At 34.7% G+C, this 25,481-nt stretch overlaps 4 protein-coding genes, 1 long non-coding RNA gene and 1 pseudogene across 11 annotated transcripts; all 6 read right to left on the minus strand.

Annotated features, from left to right (window-relative positions):
• Positions 1-1,963: 1,963 nt before the first annotated feature.
• On the minus strand, positions 1,964-3,310 carry LOC125421813 (monodehydroascorbate reductase, seedling isozyme-like; annotated as a pseudogene).
• Positions 3,311-4,116: 806 nt separating this feature from the next.
• LOC125421836 (uncharacterized) lies at positions 4,117-4,630 on the minus strand. Its single transcript, XR_007240199.2, has 2 exons — positions 4,398-4,630; positions 4,117-4,231 (listed from the first exon to the last, which is right to left on the minus strand). It is a non-coding gene; the product is annotated as an uncharacterized LOC125421836 (long non-coding RNA).
• Positions 4,631-5,403: 773 nt separating this feature from the next.
• LOC132799157 (monodehydroascorbate reductase, seedling isozyme-like) lies at positions 5,404-9,630 on the minus strand. 2 transcript variants are annotated; one of them, XM_048471163.2, is made up of 3 exons: positions 9,220-9,630; positions 8,766-8,880; positions 5,404-7,238 (listed from the first exon to the last, which is right to left on the minus strand). In XM_048471163.2, the coding sequence occupies exons 2-3, from the start codon at positions 8,774-8,776 to the stop codon at positions 5,540-5,542; spliced, it is 1,710 nt and encodes a 569-aa protein (XP_048327120.2). In that variant the 5' UTR covers positions 8,777-8,880; positions 9,220-9,630; the 3' UTR covers positions 5,404-5,539. The 2 variants fall into 2 exon arrangements, with proteins under 2 accessions (XP_048327120.2, XP_048327119.2); XM_048471162.2 differs by lacking the exon at positions 9,220-9,630 and adding an exon at positions 9,047-9,128.
• A 781-nt stretch (positions 9,631-10,411) lies between these two features.
• LOC125421739 (monodehydroascorbate reductase, seedling isozyme) lies at positions 10,412-14,369 on the minus strand. 2 transcript variants are annotated; one of them, XM_060816892.1, is made up of 3 exons: positions 14,236-14,369; positions 13,782-13,896; positions 10,412-12,248 (listed from the first exon to the last, which is right to left on the minus strand). In XM_060816892.1, exons 2-3 carry the CDS (start codon positions 13,790-13,792, stop codon positions 10,550-10,552), a joined length of 1,710 nt encoding a protein of 569 aa, XP_060672875.1. In that variant the 5' UTR covers positions 13,793-13,896; positions 14,236-14,369; the 3' UTR covers positions 10,412-10,549. The 2 variants fall into 2 exon arrangements, with proteins under 2 accessions (XP_060672875.1, XP_060672874.1); XM_060816891.1 differs by lacking the exon at positions 14,236-14,369 and adding an exon at positions 14,063-14,199.
• Positions 14,370-15,428: 1,059 nt separating this feature from the next.
• On the minus strand, positions 15,429-19,356 carry LOC107434770 (monodehydroascorbate reductase, seedling isozyme). Of its 2 annotated transcripts, none has more exons than XM_048471156.2 (3): positions 18,492-19,356; positions 18,242-18,353; positions 15,429-17,289 (listed from the first exon to the last, which is right to left on the minus strand). In XM_048471156.2, the coding sequence occupies exons 2-3, from the start codon at positions 18,250-18,252 to the stop codon at positions 15,567-15,569; spliced, it is 1,734 nt and encodes a 577-aa protein (XP_048327113.1). In that variant the 5' UTR covers positions 18,253-18,353; positions 18,492-19,356; the 3' UTR covers positions 15,429-15,566. The 2 variants fall into 2 exon arrangements, with proteins under 2 accessions (XP_048327113.1, XP_048327108.1); XM_048471151.2 differs by having other exon boundaries at positions 18,242-18,360.
• A 192-nt stretch (positions 19,357-19,548) lies between these two features.
• Positions 19,549-24,374, minus strand: LOC107434778 (probable disease resistance protein At4g27220). Of its 4 annotated transcripts, none has more exons than XM_025067623.3 (3): positions 23,807-24,374; positions 23,044-23,213; positions 19,549-22,550 (listed from the first exon to the last, which is right to left on the minus strand). In XM_025067623.3, exon 3 carries the CDS (start codon positions 22,548-22,550, stop codon positions 19,617-19,619), a length of 2,934 nt encoding a protein of 977 aa, XP_024923391.1. In that variant the 5' UTR covers positions 23,044-23,213; positions 23,807-24,374; the 3' UTR covers positions 19,549-19,616. The 4 variants fall into 4 exon arrangements, with proteins under 4 accessions (XP_024923391.1, XP_024923390.1, XP_024923389.1 ...); XM_025067622.3 differs by having other exon boundaries at positions 23,044-23,273; XM_025067621.3 differs by having other exon boundaries at positions 23,044-23,320.
• Positions 24,375-25,481: the final 1,107 nt, after the last annotated feature.

The raw sequence follows: 25,481 nt of genomic DNA on the forward strand, positions 1-25,481 counted from the left end.
CCACAGCCTTATAAAGACCGCTTCGTGCCCCTCTCCAACCGATGTGGGATGTTACAGTGGGACCGATCACTAGGGCCCAAGCCAAGAGGTTCAAGGACAATCTTGCTGTCTTCATACAAGGAATAAGTCATAGCCAAGAGGGGTTGGCCACATCTAAAGAACCAAGGCCTGTTTTACTCATACAAGCAATAGAAGCCAAAACAGGGTCGGGTGACGTTTTTGGTGCTAATAAGGAGGCCGGGTTGTATGAATTGGAACCCCATCTTTATGGGTTCAATTCATATGGAGGATGAGTCATAGAAACCAGCCAAAGCAGCTTCAAAGCCGACCAACAAGGTGGTTTGCGCACAAGGAGAAGGAAAGGGCCGGATTTGCTGTATTCTCCGCGGGTTTTACTGTATTTTACTGTATTAACCTTTTCTCATACTTCCAAGCAAGGGCAACGTGGGGAACTTCACAATAAGCTTATTTGGCATCCTACAAAACATATTGAAGCTGATTTGGAGATCAATTTGGTCAAAGAATAGTCAAAGTCAAATTGGTCAAAAAAGCTAGTATTATAGTTTCCTAATTTTATTCTACTTTTTGTTTTAGGAAACTACCTTTACTTTTTAAGTTTTATTTATTTATTTTCTGGATAAATAAGTTTAGGAAAGTTTTTATTTTTATTATTTTCATTGTAAATTAATTAATTCCTAAATTCAAAATAAAGGAATTAATTAATCCAAATTAGTTTAGGAATAGGAAAGTTTCGGCCAAGGTAGGATTCTCCATTGTGTGGCCGGTTTTTCCTAGGGTTTTTAGGGTTTATGTTGTTTCTTTCAAAGCCTATTTAAAGGTTTATTTTTCATTAATAAGATAACTTTAAACTTTGATTTGATAAAGAAAATACTTGTGAGATTAATTATCTCTTTGTTCTTTGAGAACACCTAAAACATCATTAGAGAATTGATTGTTTTAGCTTGACTTATCAATAGGTTTTCCATCCCCTATTGTGGCGTCTACATTATACCAAGGTTTCTAACCACAGGTTGGTTAGGGGTTGAGGTCCATTCTATTAGAACTTGAACTTAATTAAAGATCCGGGCTAATATAATACGGGTTTAGGAGTAGGTCGTCCTAGGTTCGTATCACTTGTGTTGATTGCAATCTCACCCAATTAGGTGTCTGTTGGGCTGTAGGGAAAGGCACTGGAGCAATTGTCTTTGCTGGAAGCTTCTCTTGACTTTTATCATCATTGGCTTCAGGATTCTCATCTCGCTTATTGTTAGTTGAAGAACTGCTAGGTTGAGATATATGGGCTTCAATATTACTAACTTGAACATTAAAAGACTCCACTTGTTTGACCATACGAATAAATAATTCTTCAAATTGATTGTCAATTATTCTACCTCTAAAACTCTTTCCAGATCTCGTAGTCATGATTCCTTAATTCAAATAAACAATCTGATCACTGGACACTGTTCATGTCGGATTACCGTTCACGCCGAAGGGTTACTGTTTACGCTACGGGTTACTGTTCACGCCAAAGAATTACTATTGACGGAACTGCTTATGCGGCTAGGGTTGGAACCAGTCTCTGATACCAAACTGATGTAGGATAGATAGGGAAACAAAGAAAATAGAAAAGAAATAGATAGGATTCTAGTATCACACTAGATTGATATTAGGAATCACTCCCAAAACCCTAGGCATCACACCTAAGTAAGTTTGTTTTGCATCACACAAAACCAGAGAAAATAATCTCATAAAATTCTTGTAATATTGATTAACTTCTCCAAGAATTACAAAGAACCCTATTTATATTAAAAATCATCTAATAACATTAGGAAACTAAAATAATAGGAAACCTATTTAAATAAGGAAACTAATAACATTAAAAAATTAAAAATAATAGGAAACCTAATTAAATAATAAAATACTCTAATTAAAAATAGGAAACTAAATTAATCTACTAAAATCCTTGAAGATCCCAAATAAGCCCATCTTGTCCTAGATCATGCCAAATTAATGTTTGAGCCTTAGAATCTGTTTTTCCTCTTCTCTAATAAGTTTTCAGATGTTGTTTCCATCTTACATCACTACATCTCCAACAGCATACACTTTCTGGATGCTTGTTCGAAAGAAACCATCAGTTTTGATACCACCTTTTTCCTCCTCAACCTGTCCTTTGAATAATGCAGTTAGCGGCCTTCCCCCAACACCAACAACAACAATGTCGGCTTGTAGCACCCCATGATTCTTCAGTTTCACCGTCTTTACCTGTTTATTAGAGTCAGCCTCAAATCCAACTGCAACTGTACCTTTGATAAGTTTAACTCCTTTGTTAGCATAGTAGCTTTCATAGAAAGAGGCAATGGCTGGAGTGAAAAGCCGAGCAATGCACCATGGTTCAGGGTAGACCATGCTAACATCGAACTCGTTGATTCTCATAGCTGCTCCAACTTCAAGACCAATGTATCCGCCTCCAATCACAACTACTTTTCCTTTCTCCTTTATATTCATTGTTTCTACAAGCTTATCAGCATCACTTATTTCTCTCAAGTTAAAAGATATTTTTGGCATCCGCTACTTGAATACCAACATCTGTCAACTTAACTGCTGTGGAACCAGTTGAAATGATCAAAGGTTGATATGCATAGATTTTTCCAGATGCACTGATGAGAGTCTTTGATGCAAGATTTGCTTTTACTATTTCTGTTCCAAGGATCAATTCAATCCTTTTTTCCTCGTACCACTTCGGAAGTAGTCTCTCTCCTCCAATTCCAACACAGACATGGAAACTTGGAAGTCTTGCAGGTTCATTTGGGAATAGATATGACTTACTAAGTGCAGGACGTTCATAAGGTGCTACAGCTTCTTTGGAAATAATTGCTACCTCCCCTGGCTGGAGTCCTTGTCTGGTAAACTCCATTGCTGTATATCCAGCTGCAACACCACCACCAAGGATGATGTACTTAAAATTCTTCTTATCGATGATCCCTCTGTGGTAACTACCTTTCTGCAGGAGTTCCTGAGCTTCTACTATCTTTTTGTCAACAAGTTTTCCAAGATCTTCACACGATAGATATTTCGTTCTTCCAAGCTCTTCCTTAATACTTTGTATTTCACTGTTGATTGATTGAACATTGTTTAACCAGTTTCTGAATTCTTCTTTTTCTTGTGTTCCTGAAAGATACTCGGCATAAATTTTCTGATCTATACCTTCCTTTTGGTTATTTAGCTCTTGTAAAATTCTCTGGAGAAATTTCATATTCTCTTTGGTGTTTGTGTCACACTTTAAATATTTGTCAATCAGGGTTTCAAGCTTCAAAAGGAAGTTCATGAAACTTGGTTGACAGCTAATTACTACGGCTAAAACATGGAGCAAACTAGGGGGAGAAAAAAAAAAAAAAAAAAAAAGCTAAAATGGCTTTTCAGGGTGCTTTAAGCCTAAGTGTTAAGGGAGTTCTTTCCAACATCCTTTTCATGAAATGGAGGGAAGTTGCGGAAATAATTGTCTTAGGGATTAGGATCTCTTGTTTTCTTACAGGCATTGTTGAGTTACCAATTGTTCCAAAACCTTAAGCTATTAGAAGAAGGGTCTAATCATGTGTATCATGTCGATGCATAATTTATTGTCAACATATATATATATATACAATGTGCTGTAATGGGGAAGTGGCTCGCAAGTGGCGTTGGGAACCTAAGCATTAATTAGCCTAGATCATGGGGTGAAAGTGTATAGTTCTTACAGTTTGGTTTTGGACATCAGGAAATTCATGTTGGTAAGGTACTGAGAATGTGGGAGAAGATGTACGGAATCGTTTAGCGTCCAAGTAATATTGAACCGTGATTTAGCAGCGTCCACAGCTGTTTCTTCTGCATATAGCTTAGAGAAATAAATACTTAACCATTACCAAATTATTCTTTAGCTTAGAGCAATAAATTCTTAACCGTGACCAAATTATTCTTTCTTTTGGATTTTAATTAAAAATATTTATCAATACTCTTACAGTTGTGGTTCCAATACATTGTATATGATCGTGTTAAAACTATAACCTTAATTAATGAATTAATGCATTTCAAAAAGCATATTCAAGGATGCAAAAACATGATTAGTTAGCAAACACATACTGTAAGTCCATTTCTTGATCAACTGGTTGTCCTTTTATCTTGTATTGCTTGCTTTGACCAGGAACAGAGTGCCTTTGAAGATCTTGCCAAGCAAACCTTCTAAATCTTAATTACCCTACAGTTTGTAGAAAAGAAATTAAAGAAATCTAGAGCTCATAATATTAGAGGAATTATAGTCAAATAGCAGAAAAATGAATTTCCATATTCCAAGCATGATATGAGGATATAAACGTTGGTGAGAAATCACTGCTAAACTTCTGTTATGGATGGAAAAAGTTTACCTAAACAAACAGCAAACCCGTTTTTGTTTTTTCCCCCAAAACCTTTATGTTAGAAGAAAAATTGAAAACCAATGCCAAAGATGATGCTAAAAGTTTTTTCTCCTCTGTATTATAAAAAGAATTGAAACAGAAAGCTGGGAATGATTGAAGCAAGGTATCATAAGGAGTCATACTCTTGGGGAAGCAAAGTATGCGATTGCAAAACCAAAGAAGAGATTGACATCCTGAAACCACTTTTGTCATAGACTTTCCTTAAACAAGGGGACAAGAACAAAAATTAATCAAAAGTATGGTTTTCTTGAACAGTTAGGTTTTCTTCTCGGTGCTACAATTTTCATACTTATTTGCTCACTTTTGTCATATTTAGTGGTACAAATGTTTTCTCTAGATTATCGGTTTGAAGCCAATACCGAACTCTTTTAGCATGTACGCGGATCGAATCAAATTTAGGAAGAACATTATTAAATATTTTTCAGACTTTTCCTGGAAAATGCTAAACTAGTATCATGTAAAAGTTGATTTCCATGTAAATACAGATAAGAGTATTCTACATATTATGTAGTACAGCATATATTTAGAATATTCTTATTATTTATATTCAGCTATATTTTATATAGCCAAGATTGGTAGGATAAAAACTGGGGTGGCCAAAGATTGGTAGCAAAAATGTAGCTTACATTAATAAAAAAGAGAGCAGCAAGAGAAGCACCAATACCTATATAATATGTAGGAATAATTACAATTTAGTTCCCTCTAGTTTGGGGGAAATTACACTTTCAGTCTTTAAGTTTAAAATATTTCAATTTAAACATGTAAATTTTAATTTGTTGCATTTTGCTATGGTACATATTTGGTAGATTGTTTTCACTTTCTACTTAAAATGTATCTTAATATTAATATTATATATAATATCCCTTTTTTTTTTTTTTCTTTCTTTCTTATAGTATTTTTAAAATTTTAAAAGTACTCAAATTTTGGCCTTACAGTTGGTAAGAGAGTAGCACTTAAAATAAAACAATTGTATTTTATTGGACATTTTAGCATACGAGTACAGACTTTATAGGTACAATATATCTTCATAAATACATTGGAGAGTAATCAGCAATTCTGAAAAGTAGAATAAATATTAATTACTACTACTCTCAAATTATACTGCAAGACAGAGGCTTATCTGAGCCATACAAACCAGCAATTAGCATCCCAATTTTCTCAAGTAGATCTTCCTTAGCCTCAGGTTGGAGCCATGCAATATTGGCAATTCCTTTGTTTTCTTCAGCAGTTCCTCCTTCCAAGAAAGCTCCAACCACCTTTCCATTGTGGATCCAATATGTTCCAAACTTGGGTTTTGTAGATGATGGCCTGGTGGTGGAATTATCTTGAATATCCTGAAACAACACTGGTTCTCCAACATTGTCTCCATAAAAAACCCATGAAAGATCGAAGAAACGCGAATAGAAGAAAGGAAGGTAGTCATACTCCTGAATGGATTTACCATCTTCACTTGCCTTGATAGCCTTCACAGCTTGCTGTGCTGATTTACGAGCATGATCAACATGTTCAACTCTTCTCATGTCACTGTACAATTTCATAGGGAAAGTAGCTACATCTCCAACAGCATACACTTCTTGGACGCTTGTTCTGAAGAAACCATCAGTTTTGATACCACCTTTTTCCTCCTCAACCTGTCCTTTGAATAATGCAGTTACCGGACTTCCCCCAACACCTACAACAACAATGTCGGCTTGTAGCACCTCACCATTCTTCAGTTTCACCGTCTTTACTTGTCCATTAGAGTCAGCCTCAAATCCAACTGCAACTGTACCTTTGATAATTTTAACTCCTTTGTTAGCGTAGTAGCCCTCATAGAAAGAAGCAATGGCCGGAGTGAAAAGCCCAGCCATGCACCATGGTTCAGGGTATACCATGCTAACATCGAACTCGTTGATTGTCATAGCTGCTCCAACTTCAAGGCCGATGTATCCAGCTCCAATCACTACTGCCTTTCCTTTCTGCTTTGTTTTAATTGTTTCTACAAGCTTATCAGCATCACTTATTTCTCTCAAGTAACAGATATTTTTGGCATCCGCTCCTTGTACACCGAAATCTGTCAACTTAACTGCTGTGGAACCAGTTGCAATGATCAAAATTTGATATGCATAGATTTTTCCAGATGCACTGATGAGAGTCTTTGATGCAAGATTTGCTTTTACTATTTCTGTTCCAAGGATCAATTCAATCCCTTTTTCCTCGTACCACTTCGGAAGTAGTCTCTCTCCTCCACTTCCAGCACAGACATGGAAACTTGGAAGTCTTGCAGGTTCATTTGGGAATAGATATGACTTACTAAGTGCAGGACGTTCATAAGGTGCTACAGCTTCTTTGGAAATAATTGCTAGCTCCCCTGGCTGGAGTCCTTGTCTGGTAAACTCCATTGCTGCATATCCAGCTGCAACACCACCACCAAGGATGATGTACTTAAAATTCTTCTTATCGATGATCCCTCTGTGGTAACTACCTTTCTGCAGGAGTTCCTGAGCTTCTACTATCTTTTTGTCAACAAGTTTTCCAAGATCTTCACACGATAGATATTTCTTTCTTCCAAGCTCTTCCTTAATACTTTGTATTTCACTGTTGATTGATTGAACATTGTTTAACCAGTTTCTGACTTCTTCTTTTTCTTGTGTTCCTGAAAGATACTCGGCATAAATTTTCTGATCTATACCTTCCTTTTGGTTATTTAGCTCTTGTAAACTTCTCTCGAGAAATTTCATATTCTCTTTGGTGTTTGTGTTACACTTTAAATATTTGTCAATCAGGGTTTCAAGCTCCAAAAGGAAGTTCCTGTATACAGGAAATTTAATAATGAATTTTATGTGAATCGAAATTATTATGTTTAATTAATTATTTGATCACAAATTAATTGGGTTATTTATTTAAAGTGGGATACAATGTTTCTATGGAAAAAGACAACTTTAGGATGAAAAGTTTACTTACATTTGGAACGTAAAGTGTTATTCACCAATAGATGCAAACCTTATCTATTTATATTATTGATTTTCTACAGTTAAAAGATATATAGACAGGTAGGAAAAATAATTGGCTTTCATTCATTTTCATAAAGAGAGAGTGTGCACAAAATTTGTTTGCTGTTTCTAAGGATTTAAAGTTCTGCTATTCTCTGAAGAAAGTCGTTATCGCCTGGGAAACATTTGTCATTGAGAAGACCGTTCCGCACCAATGAGGGGCAAAAATTGTTTTCTTAAAGTCAGAGAATTAAATTCTTGTCTCGACTTATATTGGTCTTTCTATTATCTTTTAATTCCTATATAAATGATATGTTGTTTTATGTGTTTTAATGTTTATATGTTTATAAAAATGAGAATTATTATGCAGTAGAATCCTTATTTTTCATACAGTTAATTATTAAGGATTGCATCCTCAAATAAAGAATTGGAAATTGATCATTGGAGTTACATAGATACAAAACAAAATATAGCAGGCCTGATCAAAAGAATATAGAGGGTGGTGTTGTAGATCCTAAAGAGTTTAAGGAAATTGATGGCTGGGCTTTTCATGAAACTTGGTTGACAGCTAAGTACTACGGCTAAAACATGGAGCAAACTAGGGAGGAAAAAAAAAAAAAAAAAAAAAAAAAAAAGCTAAAATGGCTTTGCAGGGTGCTTTAAGCCTGAGTGTTAAGGGAGTTCTTTCCAATATCCTTTTCATGAAATGGAGGGAAGTTGCGGAAATAATTGTCTTAGGGATTGGGATCTCTTGTTTTCTTACATGCATTGTTGAGTTACCAATTGTTCCAAAACCTTAAGCTATTAGAAGAAGGGTCTAATCATGTGTATCATGCCGATGCATAATTTATTGTCAACATATATATATACAATGTGCTGTAATAGGGAAGTGGCCCACAAATGGCGTTGGGAACCTAAGCAATAATTAGCCTAGATCATGGGGTGAAAGTGTATAGTTCTTAAAGTTTGGTTTTGGACAGCAGGAAATTCATGTTGGTAAGGTACTGAGAATGTGGGAGAAGACGTAAGGAATCGTTTAGCCTCCAAGTAATATTGAACCGTGATTTAGCAGCGTGCACAGCTGTTTCTTCTGCATATAGCTTAGAGAAATAAATACTTAACCATGACCAAATTATTCTTTAGCTTAGAGCAATAAATTCTTAACCCTGACCAAATTATTCTTTCTTTTGGATTTTAATTAAAAATATTTATCAATACTCTTACAGTTGTGGTTCCAATACATTGTATATGATCGAGTTAAAACTATAACCTTAATTAATGAATTAATGCATTTCAAAAAGCATATTCAAGGATTCAAAAACATGATTAGTTAGCAAACACATACTGTAAGTCCATTTCTTGATCAACTGGTTGTCCTTTTATCTTGTATTGCTTGCTTTGACCAGGAACAGAGTGCCTTTGAAGATCTTGCCAAGCAAACCTTCTAAATCTTAATTACCCTACAGTTTGTAGAAAAGAAATTAAAGAAATCTAGAGCTCATAATATTAGAGGAATTATAGTCAAATAGCAGAAAAATGAATTTCCATATTCCAAGCATGATATGAGGATATAAACATTGGTGAGAAATCACTGCTAAACTTCTGTTATGGATGGAAAAAGTTTACCTAAACAAACAGCAAACCCGTTTTTGTTTTTTCCCCCAAAACCTTTATGTTAGAAGAAAAACTGAAAACCAATGCCAAAGATGATGCTAAAAGTTTTTTCTCCTCTGTATTATAAAAAGAATTGAAACAGAAAGCTGGGAATGATTGAAGCAAGGTATCATAAGGAGTCATACTCTTGGGGAAGCAAAGTATGCGATTGCAAAACCAAAGAAGAGATTGACATCCTGAAACCACTTTTGTCCGAGACTTTCCTTAAACAAGGGGACAAGAACAAAAATTAATCAAAAGTATGGTTTTCTTGAACAGGTAGGTTTTCTTCTCGGTGGTACAATCTTCCTTTATAGTGTTCTTGGCTCATACCAAGTAACCCCTCGAAACTTACTAGTACCTAGGTTAGGTCCAGGCCATTGGGCCTAAAACAACAATGCTGCTACAGCCATAGAAGTTTACTGCAATTATTATTTCTCATCTCTTTATTTTTTCTTCATGTAATTGAGAAATATAGATATTTTGAGCTAAGCAGAAATTAACGTGAATTGCGTTCCAAGGTTTTGGGAAATTCAAGTTATACAAAATCTCTACGTTTATTTAATTTGCCCAGAAAGAAACTCACAAAAAGATTTCTAAAGTAAAAGAAATACAGGAGAAACAAGAAATTATAAATTACATGGACCATGATCAAATTGTACAATATTTTCATACTTATTTGCTCACTTTTGTCATATTTAGTGGTACAAATGTTTTCTCTAGATTATCGGTTTGAAGCCAATACCGAACTCTTTTAGCATGTACGCGGATCGCATCAAATTTAGGAAGAACATTATTAAATATTTTTCAGACTTTTCCTGGAAAATGCTAAACTAGTATCATGTAAAAGTTGATTTCCATGTAAATACAGATAAGAGTATTCTACATATTATGTAGTACAGCATATATTTAGAATATTCTTATTATTTATATTCGGCTATATTTTATATAGCCAAGATTGGTAGGATAAAAACTCGGGTGGCCAAAGATTGTAACAAAAATGTAGCTTACATTGATGAAAAAGAGAGCAGCAAGAGAAGCACCAATACCTATATAATATGTAGGAATAATTACAATTTAGTTCCCTCTAGTTTGGGGGAAATTACACTTTCAGTCTTTAAGTTTAAAATATTTCAATTTAAACATGTAAATTTTAATTTGTTGCATTTTGCTATAGTACATATTTGGTAGATTGTTTTCACTTTCTACTTAAAATGTATCTTAATATTAATATTATATATAATATCCCTTTTTTTTTTTTTTCTTTCTTTCTTATAGTATTTTTAAAATTTTAAAAGTACTCAAATTTTGGCCTTACAGTTGGTAAGAGAGTAGCACTTAAAATAAAACAATTGTATTTTATTGGACATTTTAGCATACGAGTACAGACTTTATAGGTACAATATATGTTCATAAATATATTGGAGAGTAATCAGCAATTCTGAAAAGTAGAATAAATATTAATTACTACTACTCTCAAATTATACTGCAAGACAGAGGCTTATCTGAGCCATACAAACCAGCAATTAGCATCCCAATTTTCTCAAGTAGATCTGTCTTAGCCTCAGGTTGGAGCCAAGCAATTTTGGCAATTCCTTTGTTTTCTTCAGCAGTTCCTCCTTCCAAGAAAGCTCCAACCACCTTTCCATTGTGGATCCAATATGTTCCAAACTTGGGTTTTGTAGATGATGGCCTGGTGGTGGAATTATCTTGAATATCCTGAAACAACACCGGTTCTCCAACATTGTCTCCATAAAAAACCCATGAAAGATCGAAGAAACGCGAATAGAAGAAAGGAAGGTAGTCATACTCCTGAATGGATTTACCATCTTCACTTGCCTTGATAGCCTTCACAGCTTGCTGTGCTGATTTACGAGCATGATCAACATGTTCAACTCTTCTCATGTCACTGTACAATTTCATAGGGAAAGTAGCTACATCTCCAACAGCATACACTTCTTGGACGCTTGTTCTGAAGAAACCATCAGTTTTGATACCACCTTTTTCCTCCTCAACCTGTCCTTTGAATAATGCAGTTACCGGACTTCCCCCAACACCTACAACAACAATGTCGGCTTGTAGCACCTCACCATTCTTCAGTTTCACCGTCTTTACTTGTCCATTAGAGTCAGCCTCAAATCCAACTGCTACTGTGCCTTTGATAATTTTAACTCCTTTGTTAGCGTAGTAGCCCTCATAGAAAGAAGCAATGGCCGGAGTGAAAAGCCCAGCCATGCACCATGGTTCAGGGTATACCATGCTAACATCGAACTCGTTGATTCTCATAGCTGCTCCAACTTCAAGACCGATGTATCCACCTCCAATCACTACTGCCTTTCCTTTCTGCTTTGTTTTAATTGTTTCTACAAGCTTATCAGCATCACTTATTTCTCTCAAGTAACAGATATTTTTGGCATCCGCTCCTTGTACACCGAAATCTGTCAACTTAACTGCTGTGGAACCAGTTGCAATGATCAAAATTTGATATGCATAGATTTTTCCAGATGCACTGATGAGAGTCTTTGATGCAAGATTTGCTTTTACTATTTCTGTTCCAAGGATCAATTCAATCCCTTTTTCCTCGTACCACTTCGGAAGTAGTCTCTCTCCTCCACTTCCAGCACAGACATGGAAACTTGGAAGTCTTGCAGGTTCATTTGGGAATAGATATGACTTACTAAGTGCAGGACGTTCATAAGGTGCTACAGCTTCTTTGGAAATAATTGCTAGCTCCCCTGGCTGGAGTCCTTGTCTGGTAAACTCCATTGCTGCATATCCAGCTGCAACACCACCACCAAGGATGATGTACTTAAAATTCTTCTTATCGATGATCCCTCTGTGGTAACTACCTTTCTGCAGGAGTTCCTGAGCTTCTACTATCTTTTTGTCAACAAGTTTTCCAAGATCTTCACACGATAGATATTTCTTTCTTCCAAGCTCTTCCTTAATACTTTGTATTTCACTGTTGATTGATTGAACATTGTTTAACCAGTTTCTGACTTCTTCTTTTTCTTGTGTTCCTGAAAGATACTCGGCATAAATTTTCTGATCTATACCTTCCTTTTGGTTATTTAGCTCTTGTAAACTTCTCTCGAGAAATTTCATATTCTCTTTGGTGTTTGTGTTACACTTTAAATGTTTGTCAATCAGGGTTTCAAGCTCCAAAAGGAAGTTCCTGTATACAGGAAATTTAATAATGAATTTTATGTGAATCGAAATTATTATGTTTAATTAATTATTTGATCACAAATTAATTGGGTTATTTATTTAAAGTGGGATACAATGTTTCTATGGAAAAAGACAACTTTAGGATGAAAAGTTTACTTACATTTGGAACGTAAAGTGTTATTCACCAATAGATGCAAACCTTATCTATTTATATTATTGATTTTCTACAGTTAAAAGATATATAGACAGGTAGGAAAAATTATTGGGTTTCATTCATTTTCATAAAGAGAGAGTGTGCACAAAATTTGTTTGCTGTTTCTAAGGATTTAAAGTTCTGCTATTCTCTGAAGAAAGTCGTTATCGCCTGGGAAACATTTGTCATTGAGAAGACCGTTCCGCACCAATGAGGGGCAAAAATTGTTTTCTTAAGGTCAGAGAATTAAATTCTTGTCTCGACTTATATTGGTCTTTCTATTATCTTTTAATTCCTATATAAATGATATGTTGTTTTATGTGTTTTAATGTTTATATGTTTATAAAAATAAGAATTATTATGCAGTAGAATCATTATTTTTCATACAGTTAATTATTAAGGATTGCATCCTCAAATAAAGAATTGGAAATTGATCATTGGAGTTACATAGATACAAAACATAATATAGCAGGCCTGATCAAAAGAATATAGAGGGTGGTGTTGTAGATCCTAAAGAGTTTAAGGAAATTGATGGCTGGGCTTTTCATGAAACTTGGTTGACAGCTAAGTACTACGGCTAAAACATGGAGCAAACTAGGGAGGAAAAAAAAAAAAAAAAAAAAAAAAAAAAAAAAAAGCTAAAATGGCTTTGCAGGGTGCTTTAAGCCTGAGTGTTAAGGGAGTTCTTTCCAATATCCTTTTCATGAAATGGAGGGAAGTTGCGGAAATAATTGTCTTAGGGATTGGGATCTCTTGTTTTCTTACATGCATTGTTGAGTTACCAATTGTTCCAAAACCTTAAGCTATTAGAAGAAGGGTCTAATCATGTGTATCATGCCGATGCATAATTTATTGTCAACATATATATATACAATGTGCTGTAATAGGGAAGTGGCCCGCAAATGGCGTTGGGAACCTAAGCAATAATTAGCCTAGATCATGGGGTGAAAGTGTATAGTTCTTAAAGTTTGGTTTTGGACAGCAGGAAATTCATGTTGGTAAGGTACTGAGAATGTGGGAGAAGACGTAAGGAATCGTTTAGCCTCCAAGTAATATTGAACCGTGATTTAGCAGCGTGCACAGCTGTTTCTTCTGCATATAGCTTAGAGAAATAAATACTTAACCATGACCAAATTATTCTTTAGCTTAGAGCAATAAATTCTTAACCCTGACCAAATTATTCTTTCTTTTGGATTTTAATTAAAAATATTTATCAATACTCTTACAGTTGTGGTTCCAATACATTGTATATGATCGAGTTAAAACTATAACCTTAATTAATGAATTAATGCATTTCAAAAAGCATATTCAAGGATTCAAAAACATGATTAGTTAGCAAACACATACTGTAAGTCCATTTCTTGATCAACTGGTTGTCCTTTTATCTTGTATTGCTTGCTTTGACCAGGAACAGAGTGCCTTTGAAGATCTTGCCAAGCAAACCTTCTAAATCTTAATTACCCTACAGTTTGTAGAAAAGAAATTAAAGAAATCTAGAGCTCATAATATTAGAGGAATTATAGTCAAATAGCAGAAAAATGAATTTCCATATTCCAAGCATGATATGAGGATATAAACATTGGTGAGAAATCACTGCTAAACTTCTGTTATGGATGGAAAAAGTTTACCTAAACAAACAGCAAACCCGTTTTTGTTTTTTCCCCCAAAACCTTTATGTTAGAAGAAAAATTGAAAACCAATGCCAAAGATGATGCTAAAAGTTTTTTCTCCTCTGTATTATAAAAAGAATTGAAACAGAAAGCTGGGAATGATTGAAGCAAGGTATCATAAGGAGTCATACTCTTGGGGAAGCAAAGTATGCGATTGCAAAACCAAAGAAGAGATTGACATCCTGAAACCACTTTTGTCCGAGACTTTCCTTAAACAAGGGGACAAGAACAAAAATTAATCAAAAGTATGGTTTTCTTGAACAGGTAGGTTTTCTTCTCGGTGGTACAATCTTCCTTTATAGTGTTCTTGGCTCATACCAAGTAACCCCTCGAAACTTACTAGTACCTAGGTTAGGTCCAGGCCATTGGGCCTAAAACAACAATGCTGCTACAGCCATAGAAGTTTACTGCAATTATTATTTCTCATCTCTTTATTTTTTCTTCATGTAATTGAGAAATATAGATATTTTGAGCTAAGCAGAAATTAACGTGAATTGCGTTCCAAGGTTTTGGGAAATTCAAGTTATACAAAATCTCTACGTTTATTTAATTTGCCCAGAAAGAAACTCACAAAAAGATTTCTAAAGTAAAAGAAATACAGGAGAAAGAAGAAATTATAAATTACATGGACCATGATCAAATTGTACAATATTTTCATACTTATTTGCTCACTTTTGTCATATTTAGTGGTACAAATGTTTTCTCTAGATTATCGGTTTGAAGCCAATACCGAACTCTTTTAGCATGTACGCGGATCGAATCAAATTTAGGAAGAACATTATTAAATATTTTTCAGACTTTTCCTGGAAAATGCTAAACTAGTATCATGTAAAAGTTGATTTCCATGTAAATACAGATAAAGAGTATTCTACATATTATGTAGTACAGCATATATTTAGAATATTCTTATTATTTATATTCAGCTATATTTTATATAGCCAAGATTGGTAGGATAAAAACTGGGGTGGCCAAAGATTGGTAGCCAAAATGTAGCTTACATTCATAAAAAAGAGAGCAGCAAGAGAAGCACCAATACCTATATAATATGTAGGAATAATTACAATTTAGTTCCCTCTAGTTTGGGGGAAATTACACTTTCAGTCTTTAAGTTTAAAATATTTCAATTTAAACATGTAAATTTTAATTTGTTGCATTTTGCTATAGTACATATTTGGTAGATTGTTTTCACTTTCTACTTAAAATGTATCTTAATATTAATATTATATATAATATCCCTTTTTTTTTTTTTCTTTCTTTCTTATAGTATTTTTAAAATTTTAAAAGTACTCAAATTTTGGCCTTACAGTTGGTAAGAGAGTAGCACTTAAAATAAAACAATTGTATTTTATTGGACATTTTAGCATACGAGTACAGACTTTATAGGTACAATATACGTTCATAAATATATTGGAGAGTAATCAGCAATTCTGAAAAGTAGAATAAACATTAATTACTACTACTCTCAAATTATACTGCAAGATAGAGGCCTATCTGAGCCATACAAACCAGCAATTAGCATCCCAATTTTCTCAAGTTGATCTTTCTTAGCCTCAGGTTGGAGCCTAGCAATTTTGGCAATTCCTTTGTTTTCTTCAGCAGTTCCTCCTTCCAAGAAAGCTCCAACCACCTTTCCATTGTGGATCCAATAAGTTCCAAACTTGGGCTTTGTAGATGATGGCCTGGTGGTGGAATTATCTTGAATATCCTGAAATAACACTGGTTCTCCAACATTGTCTCCATAAAAAACCCATGAAAGATCAAAGAAACGCGAATAGAAGAAAGGAAGGTAGTCATACTCCTGAATGGATTTACCACCTTCACTTGCCTTGATAGCCTTCACAGCTTGCTGTGCTGATTTACGAGCATGATCAACATGTTCAACTCTTCTCATGTCACTGTACAATTTCATAGGGAAAGTAGCTACATCTCCAACAGCATACACTTCTTGGACGCTTGTTCTGAAGAAACCATCAGTTTTGATACCACCTTTTTCTTCCTCAACCTGTCCTTTGAATAATGCAGTTACCGGACTTCCCCCAACACCTACAACAACAATGTCGGCTTGTAGCACCTCACCATTCTTCAGTTTCACCGTCTTTACTTGTCCATTAGAGTCAGCCTCAAATCCAACTGCAACTGTACCTTTGATAATTTTAACTCCTTTGTTAGCATAGTAGCCCTCATAGAAAGAAGCAATGGCCGGAGTGAAAAGCCGAGCCATGCACCATGGTTCAGGGTATACCATGCTAACATCGAACTCGTTGATTCTCATAGCTGCTCCAACTTCAAGACCGATGTATCCACCTCCAATCACTACTGCCTTTCCTTTCTGCTTTGTTTTAATTGTTTCTACAAGCTTATCAGCATCACTTATTTCTCTCAAGTAAAAGATATTTTTGGCATCCGCTCCTTGTACACCAAAATCTGTCAACTTAACTGCTGTGGAACCAGTTGCAATGATCAAAAATTGGTACGTATAGATTTTTCCAGATGCACTAGTGAGAGTCTTTGAAGCAAGATCTGCTTTTACTATTTCTGTTCCAAGGATCAATTCAATCCCTTTTTCCTTGTACCACTCCGGAAGCAGTCTCTCTCCTCCACTTCCAACACAGACATGGAAACCTGGAAGTCTTGCAGGTTCATTTGGGAATAGATATGCCTTACTAAGTGCAGGACGCTCATAAGGTGCTACAGCTTCTTTAGAAATAATTGCTAGCTCCCCTGGCAGGAGCCCTTGTCTATTAAACTCCCTTGCAGCATATCCAGCTGCAACACCACCACCAAGGATGACGTACTTGAAATGTTTTTTATCGAAAATTCTAGTGTGGGAGCTACCTTTCTCGAGGAGTTCCTGAGCTTGTATAATCTTTTCATCCACAAGTTTTCCAACCGCTTCACATGAAAGATATTTCTTTCTTCCAAGTTCTTCCTCAATACTTCGTATGTCACTGTTGATTGATTGAACATTGTTTAACCAGTTTCTGACTTCCTCTTTTTCTTGTGTTCCTGAAAGATGCTCAGCATAAATTTTCTGATCTATTTCTTCCTTTCGGTTATTTAGCTCTCCCAAAATTCCCTTGAGAATTTTCATATTCTCTTCAGTTTTTTTGTCATACTTTGAATATCTGGCAATCAGGGTCGATATTATGTCTATTATTTTAGCAACAAGCTCCGAAAGAAAGTTCCTGCATACAGGAAACATTATAATGCTAATGAGAAAGATACTTGAATTTGTTAATGATTGAGGATGCGATCCTCAATAAAGAATTGGAAATTGATTACTAGTGTTACATAGATGTGAAACATAAGAATATAGCAGGGTCGGAAGAAAGAAATTTGGTCCTCATTACGCTGCAGTAGCTGTTGCCTGGTAGGTCAATATATCCTAGATAGTTGGAGGAAATTGCTTACTGTTTTTGGCATGAAATTTAGGGAACAGCTAAGTACTTTAGTTAAAACTTGGAGCATGATAGAAAGAAAAAACTTAAAAAGGTATAAGGTTGGTTTAACCCAGAGTATTATGGGAGTTCTTTCCAATATCCTTTTCATGAAACTGAAAGAAGTTACAGGAATAATTGTCTTAGTGATTGAGGGTCTCTTGTATATTTTTGAAGTAACATCTATTCCAAAAATTTAAAGCTATTAGGAAGTGGGCCCAACTATGTATATATAGTGCCGGAATGGGGCAGTGGCTAGCAAATGGCCTTGGAAACCTTAGCACTAATTAGCCTAGAGCTTAGGGTGAAAGTGTTTAGTTTTTTGCTCCTATAAACATAGATATTTTAATACATAAAATTTGGTTCTGAGTATCTGGAAATTCATGTGGTCTCATAGTAAGGTTGAGAATGTGGGAGAAGATGGAAGGAATCATTTAGCCTCCAAATAATATTCAACCATTATTTAGCAGCATGAAGAGCTATTTCTTCTATATGCAGCTTAGAGAAATAAATTCTTAACTATGAGCAAAGTATTTGTCTTTCAGAGTATAATTAAAAACATTTATCAACACGCTTACAGATGTGGTTCCACTACATGATATATGATCTAATTTTTATTTATAATCATAATTAAAGAACTAATGCATTTCAGAAAGCACATTCAAAGATGCATAAACATGAATTGTTAGCAAACGCATACCTTAAGTCCATTTTTGATCAGATGCGTTGTTTTTTATCTCGTATTTCTTGCTTTGATCAGGAATTAGGTGCCTGGAAGATCTTGCCAAGCAAAACTTCTTAATTGCCCTACACTAAATACTTTGTAGAAAAGAAATGAAATCCAGAGCTAATAATGTTAGAGAAATCATTGCCAAATAGCAGAAGAATGAATTTCCAAGCATATATTTAGAAATTACTGCTAAACTTTTGTTATGATTAGAAAAGTGTACCTGAACAAGCAGCAAAATGGTTTTTTTCAAAATGCCAAACCCTTATGTTAGAAGAGAAAGTGAGAACCAATGTGAAAGATAACGCTAAAAGCTTTTCTCCTCTGTATAAAAAGAATAGAATCAGAAAGCTGGGAATTATAGAAACAAGAGGAATCATACTCTTGGGGAAGTAAAGTACGAGATTACAAAACCAAGGAAGGGATGTCTTTGTCCAAGACTTTCCTTAAACAAGGGGGAAAGAACAAAAATCAATTAGCAGCTGGAGTACTCCACCATAAGATTTTCTTGAGCAGGTGGTTTTCTTCTCAGTACTAATATTTTCTTATGTTCTTGGCTCATACCAACCAGAATCCAAGTAACCCCTTGAAACTTACAAGTTACTAGTACCTAGGTTAAGTCCAGGGCCATTAGGCTTAAAGGCAATAATGCTACAACCATAGAAGTTTACTGCAACTATTATATCTCATCTGTTCTTTCTTTTTTCTGCATATAATTGACAAATGTTCTTATATATATGTGTGTGTGTATATATATATATATTTTCTGTTAAACAGAATTTAACTCAAATTGTATTCCACGGTTTTGGGAAATTCAAGTTATAAAAAATCTCAACCTTGGTAAAAATTGCCGTACAGATTCTAGCAAAAAGAATACTAAAGTAAAAATAATACACGAGAAGAAAATATAAATTAGAAACAACATGATCAAATTGTAAATTTTTTACAACTTAAAACAATATTTTCCTACTTAGTTGATCACTTTTGTTGTATAATTACTGGTACAAATATTTTTCTCTAGATTATTGGTTCGAATCCAATACCTTGGCAGTCTTTCAGCATGAATGCAGATGGGATGGAATATAGGAACATTATAATCTTTGCAGTCTTTTCCTAGGAAGACTGCAAAACGTTGATTCATATACAAATATATGTATAAGTATATTCTACATATTACACACAGTACAAAATGTATTTATATGTACAAGAAAAGTAAAAATGTAGTTTTCACGAATAGGGGGGAAAAATATATATATATATATATATCATAACCATGCTGCTGTTAAATTACCGTTCATTTAGTGATATTAAGAGGCTACACTAGTGGTCGGGAATTTCATAAAACAGCTTACAGATATCGTGAAAACTGACAAAAAGGTTGAAGGACATTCTTAGCATTTGGATGCTCCCACTCCAGTGAATCCCACCATTCTTTTGGAAATGCTTTGATTATTTGAAGAGATGGGGGAGGAGATGGTTGTCTGTCAAGGAGAGGAATCCTTTTCAGCTTACTGCAGTATCGGACTGCAAGATCTCGAAGAGAATCACAAACTATTACACCATTTGTACAGATGCTCCTCAATTCTGACAAGTTCCACAGTTGCAAAACCCTTAATCTTGGAAGACAGTTCATGATGACACCATTTTCTATTTCTCTGTAGATATCTTCTTCATCTTCATCAGACGGTGCTGCTATAATTTCCACCATTTGTCCACAATCTTCTATATGAAGCTCTTCCAGGTTTCGGAAGTGTTTCAACAACTGAGGGAAGAACAATGTCTTTATATTAGGACAGTTATATATTCTAAATTCTTTAAGCCTGGAAAAGGTGTCTGGTTGTACAGGTGGTGACTCAGCTAACCCTCTCGCTATCAAGACATGTAAATTCTGCAAAAATGCAAGGCGCAGTGACCGTAGGCATTGCAGAGGAATGCAACAAGAGGATGAAGAAGAAAGGACACTATGCATACCCTCACAATTATTGATAACAAGAGTTTTCAAGTCAGTTGCAGCTTTCCCCGATGAAATATCACACAAACTTCGAAAATCATGGCACTCTTGAATATAGAGGTACTGGACATCAGTGGGAAGCACAAGGCATTCCTCTCCTTCATTGCTTTTACTTATACTGCAGCTTTTCAAAATCACACTTTTATCAAAGCTACCACTTTCAACCGGCGAGAAATATGGGTTGTCTAGGCCCACTTGAAGTAGATATTTGCTAGGTCCTCCTTCCTCAAGGGATTTGACATATGTATTAAAGTTGTAAATGTCATAAAATTGGCCTGAAAATGTTTCCAACTTTGTCAAGCTTGCAACTTCGTCTCCTTTGACTTTTAGTGTCTTGGATAATCCATAAATTATTAGATATTGGAGATTGGATAGTTTGGGTAGAACCCCAACAGGCAACATATTTAGGGTGGGAACACGGAGATCCAAGTATCTGAGGTTAACCAACATTTCCATACCTTGAGGTACCTCTTTAATTCCAGAGTTTCTCAGGTCCAGCCTCCTCAAGGCAGTAAGCTTAGTCAATGAAGGCACATACTGCAACATACTACATTCTCTCAGCAACAACGCAGATAGGTTCTCCAAGTTAGAGATTGAGTTTGGCAATTTTTCAATGCCAGTATAAGATAGCTCAAGCACCTTTAGCTCACGCATATGCACAAAAAAACAATCTGGGATCCTTTTCAGACCATTATACTGAAACATCAGAGTTGAAAGTCTAGGACAATTTGGTGATGCACTTGGAGGAATCTCTGAAATTTTATTGCACATCAAAGAAACCTTCTCAAGATTTGGTGTCCATTTTTCTTCATCTGGTAAGCCTTTCAATCCCACACCAGCTCTTACCATGAACCGAGAATTTGAGTTTGCAATCTGAAGTGCCATGTCTCTTACCAAATCATGCATTTTCACACACTTATTATCATGAGGGAAATTGTTCATCACACCTTCCAATAAACAGGCATTTTCAAGTTTATTTAAAATAGTCTGACCTCTATCAAACTCTGTTTGCCTGTCGTTCATTCTTTCAATCAGTCCCTCATCAATAAAACGCTCTATCAACTCCTCTCTTTCAATTTTATAATCTTCAGGGTACAACGCACAATACAAGAAACATTGTTGAACATTTGAATCATTCAAGTTTCTGTAACTAACTTGCAGTACCTGATACACATCAGATTCCATGTCATTTTGCCCTGATTTTGATTGTTTCAGTCTTTCTAATGCATTCCTCCATTCACATATGTCATCCACTCCCTTCATGCTTCCAGCCATTGTTATTATACCAAGTGGCAAACCTGCACATTCCTTTGCAATTGATCTTGCAACATATTCCACTTCACAAGGAAGTGTGATGCTGTGCCCAAGAGTCTCCTTAAATAATCTCCAAGCTTCTTCCTCGGAAAGGGGCTCCAATTTCATATTCACTTCACAGCCCAACCTTCGACACACATCTAAAGATCTCGTTGTCAGAATCAGTTTACAACCAGTTGCTCTAAAAGGAATTCCCACCTTATCCCAAAGAAAATGGTTCCACACATCATCTAAGATAAGCACATATTTCTTTCTTCTCATCAAAGCCTGTGCTAATTTTGCTGCTCTTTTCTTTTCATCATCCTCATTTGAGAGATCTAGACACACCATTTTTGCAATGTCACTCTGCAATTTATGAATGCTAAAATCTTTTGAGACAGTGACCCAATAAACATTACCGAAGGTGCTTGACTCTTTTAGAAGTTGGTTATGGATATGCATTACCAAGGTTGTCTTCCCCACTCCCCCCATTCCAAAAATGCCAATGGTTAAGAACTCATCCTTCATTAACCATTTCCTTATCTTATCCATATTTTCATGAAACGTCTGACCCACTAATTTTGTTGTCAACAATGCATCTTCTCTCATCTCAAGCGTGTCCAGTGAAAGCCCTTCAGAAAATTTACCTCTCTCTAGAAGTTCTGTCACTTCTCCTGTCAAGTCCTCCACACATTTAACTAACTGTACACGAGTGAACAATAGCCTGTCTTGTTCCACTGCTTTCTCTATTACCCGAACTTCATCTTTTTTCCTTGCAACACTTGCCAACCAATTATCTACCTCTTTTTTCCGTTTCTTTAAAGACAGTGATTCTGCATATTCCAATTCTTGAACTATGTCAACTTCCCTGCCGTTTAGATCTTCTAATTTTCTCTTCAATTTATGCATCTTCTTATTAAGGCTGCAGCAGTTGCTTATCCATTGCCCAACCTCAATTAATTTCCCCAAGTATTCCATCTGTACAACAGAAACAAAAGGAAATAAAGTAAGCCAATTTATTCTTTCCCTTTTCATTCATGATACAAAAAACAAAGCATACAAATTTGACCTTCCTCTGCTTCTTAAAAGAAAACAAAGCACAAGATTTGACCTTTTCAAGCAAAACAGAGGTTGAGACTCCATGGAAATTGGAACCGTGTGATGTTTAAAAGCAAAGGGAAGTGCAAATCAGGGTGTAACCATTCATTCCTTTTTGTCACTATTCCCAAGGGAGCTTAAAACTAAATTTGTTTTGTAGGTATTCTGTTCTTGGATATGTATTTTACATATAGAACATAGAACGAGAAAAATTTAGGAATTTACCCAAAACTAATGTGCATGAAAGGCGTAGTAATGATTAACTATAACAAATACCACGGAAAAAAAAATGCTATATTGAATGCATATGGAAGCAACATTACAATATAAATTTAAGTCCAAGTTTTGGAAGGGCTTCTAGAGACAGTATTACCTGTTCCTACACTCTCTTGTAAACATTTAAGGGATTGGAGTTTTCCAACTTCAATAGATTGCAATAAAGGATTCAAAAATGGAATCAGCAATACCACGGCCAGGTGCCAAAAGATTTGTCACTCTTTTGCTTTGATTGGTTTGCCCAGCAAAAGACCATAAGTTATGGTTCTGTACTCACGAAATGCAATGTAGTAGGCGTGATTGATAACTCTCATGTTGTTAGACCAACTATATGATATTAGAGTTATAATCAGGGCCTGAGAAAGCAGATGTCTCTGTACGAAGCCATTTGATCAATAAGACCCAAATTCACAAGATCATCACTATTAACTAGGACATTTCTCCTAAATCTTCCACTTCTCCCATTGCATATACAGGAATTAAATCAAAAAGGTTTTGGATTTATCAATGATTACCACTTCCAAAGGCTACCATTCCCAAAAAGCAAAAAATCATAGGGATCCTTTTTTTTTTTTTTGGGGGAACTTCGAGGGCAACAACATGTACATGTATCTCAACATGTGACTAACTCGGGTTCATCATACAACAAAAAAAGCAAGAGGGCAAACAAACAGCCTCAGATTTTGTATTTATTATTCTTAGTTCTGATTAAAATTTCCTTGAACATTTAAATTTAGCATGCCAAAAAAAAAAAAAACATGTGTATGAAATATAAAGCAAAACACATAGAAGTACACTAAGAGAGCTAAAAGGAAAACATCTATGAATCTGGAAAAGAAAGGAAATTAGGAATCTGGTACCTTGGGTGATTCAAAGCATTGGCCAAGAAGATGATGAACAGTGAAGACCCAACTTGTAAATTCCTTAGGATCACAAGAAATGAATGCTTGATGGGGAAAAATCTTCAAAGAAGTAGGATGAGAAAAGTAAAAAGGTTTCGCTAGAGCAATCAAGCACTAAGCTGCGGTTGTACTTGGAAGTCAAAAATACTTAACAGAAGAAATTATAAATTAAAAAAAAAAAAAAAAAAATCTAAAGATAACAGTCAGTTTTCTAAGGAGGACTTTTGAATAATTTATGACAAACTTTATGTTGGTTAATAAAATAAAATAAAAATAAAAAGAGGACTTTGAATATAAAAGTAAAGCAAACCCAGCAATCAATGTGACCAATTAATTCTTTCACCCAAAAAAAAAAAAATATGTGGCCAAATAATTCCATGCAGAATAATTCAAGAACAAGAGAATATTCAACACATAAGCAAAACATTGAGGTGTAAACCAAAGGGAGGCTGCCCATTTTATCTGTTCATGCCACATGCGACGGGAGGCTGATGGCTTTCTGGGGTCAAAAAAGAGATTTTCCTTCCCTTTTTCTTTAAAAAAAAAAAAAAAAAAATCTGTTGAATTGAACAGTCTTGGTCGTTGCCAGCTGATAGTCAGTTGTTTTTGTCTTGTTCTTGAGGTTCCGTCTGGTCTTTGGGAAATTACGTTATAGATTGTGATTGATTTTATTTATTTATTTATTATTTCTTTTTTCGCTTTTTGGCTAAGAGTGCATGGTGATTCATTAAGTACTTTTAAAAAATATCTTATCAAGAAAAAATAAATAAATAACTACTTTGGGAAAGGGCAAGATTCGATCACCGATTGTCCTTTTCCACATCTTGCCTAGGGATGGGCAAAATCCACTCCAATTCGTTCAATCCGCCCAATCCAATCCATTTTTAATGGTTTGGATTAGATTTTTACATCAATTGGATTGGATTGGGTTCAAAATATTATAAATTGTATGGATTGGATTGGTTATGGATTGGAAATATAAATCCAATCCAATCCAATCCAATCCAAATAATATATTATATAACTAAAAAATTATATATTTTTTTATTTTTTTCATTTTTATATATTAATTTTTAAATTTTTTCCATTTTTATATATTGATTTTTAATATATATATATATATATTTTTTTCTTTTACATCCCCATATCCCAAATCCCAAATCAAATTGTAAATTATAATCTTAAACTAGACATTTACCTTTGTTACCGCCTGCCACCAGTCCATCACTATCACCATAATATATATATATATATATATATATATATATATTTACATTCCCATCATATATATATATATATATATCTACATATATTGTATCCAATTGTTACTTATATATACATATATAAATGTTTAAATATAATTTATTACTAATTTTATTATTTTGATCTTTGTAGAGCTTACAGAATCAACTAAAATTAGTGAATCTGTCAACGTTGATTGACTTATGATTTACCAAAATTTTAAGGTTAAAAAAAAAAAAGGAATTATGCATTGATTCTTGAGTGAATGAATTTTGACGAATGTATTATTTTACATTATTTGTTTTAACAATTTTAATTTGATTTTATAGGAGTGAGATGGTGACATTAATGTTTGCTATTTAAAAAGTACATGATGTGTATCATTTGCTAC

Source organism: Ziziphus jujuba, chromosome 1 (genome assembly GCF_031755915.1).
Source record: "Ziziphus jujuba cultivar Dongzao chromosome 1, ASM3175591v1".
Taxonomy (NCBI): Eukaryota; Viridiplantae; Streptophyta; class Magnoliopsida; order Rosales; family Rhamnaceae; genus Ziziphus; species Ziziphus jujuba.

What these genes read in the sequence shown, in the direction of transcription:
- LOC107434778 (XM_025067620.3), bottom strand. Translation starts at nt 22,550, where the DNA reads ATGGAATACTTGGGGAAATTAATTGAGGTTGGGCAATGGATAAGCAAC.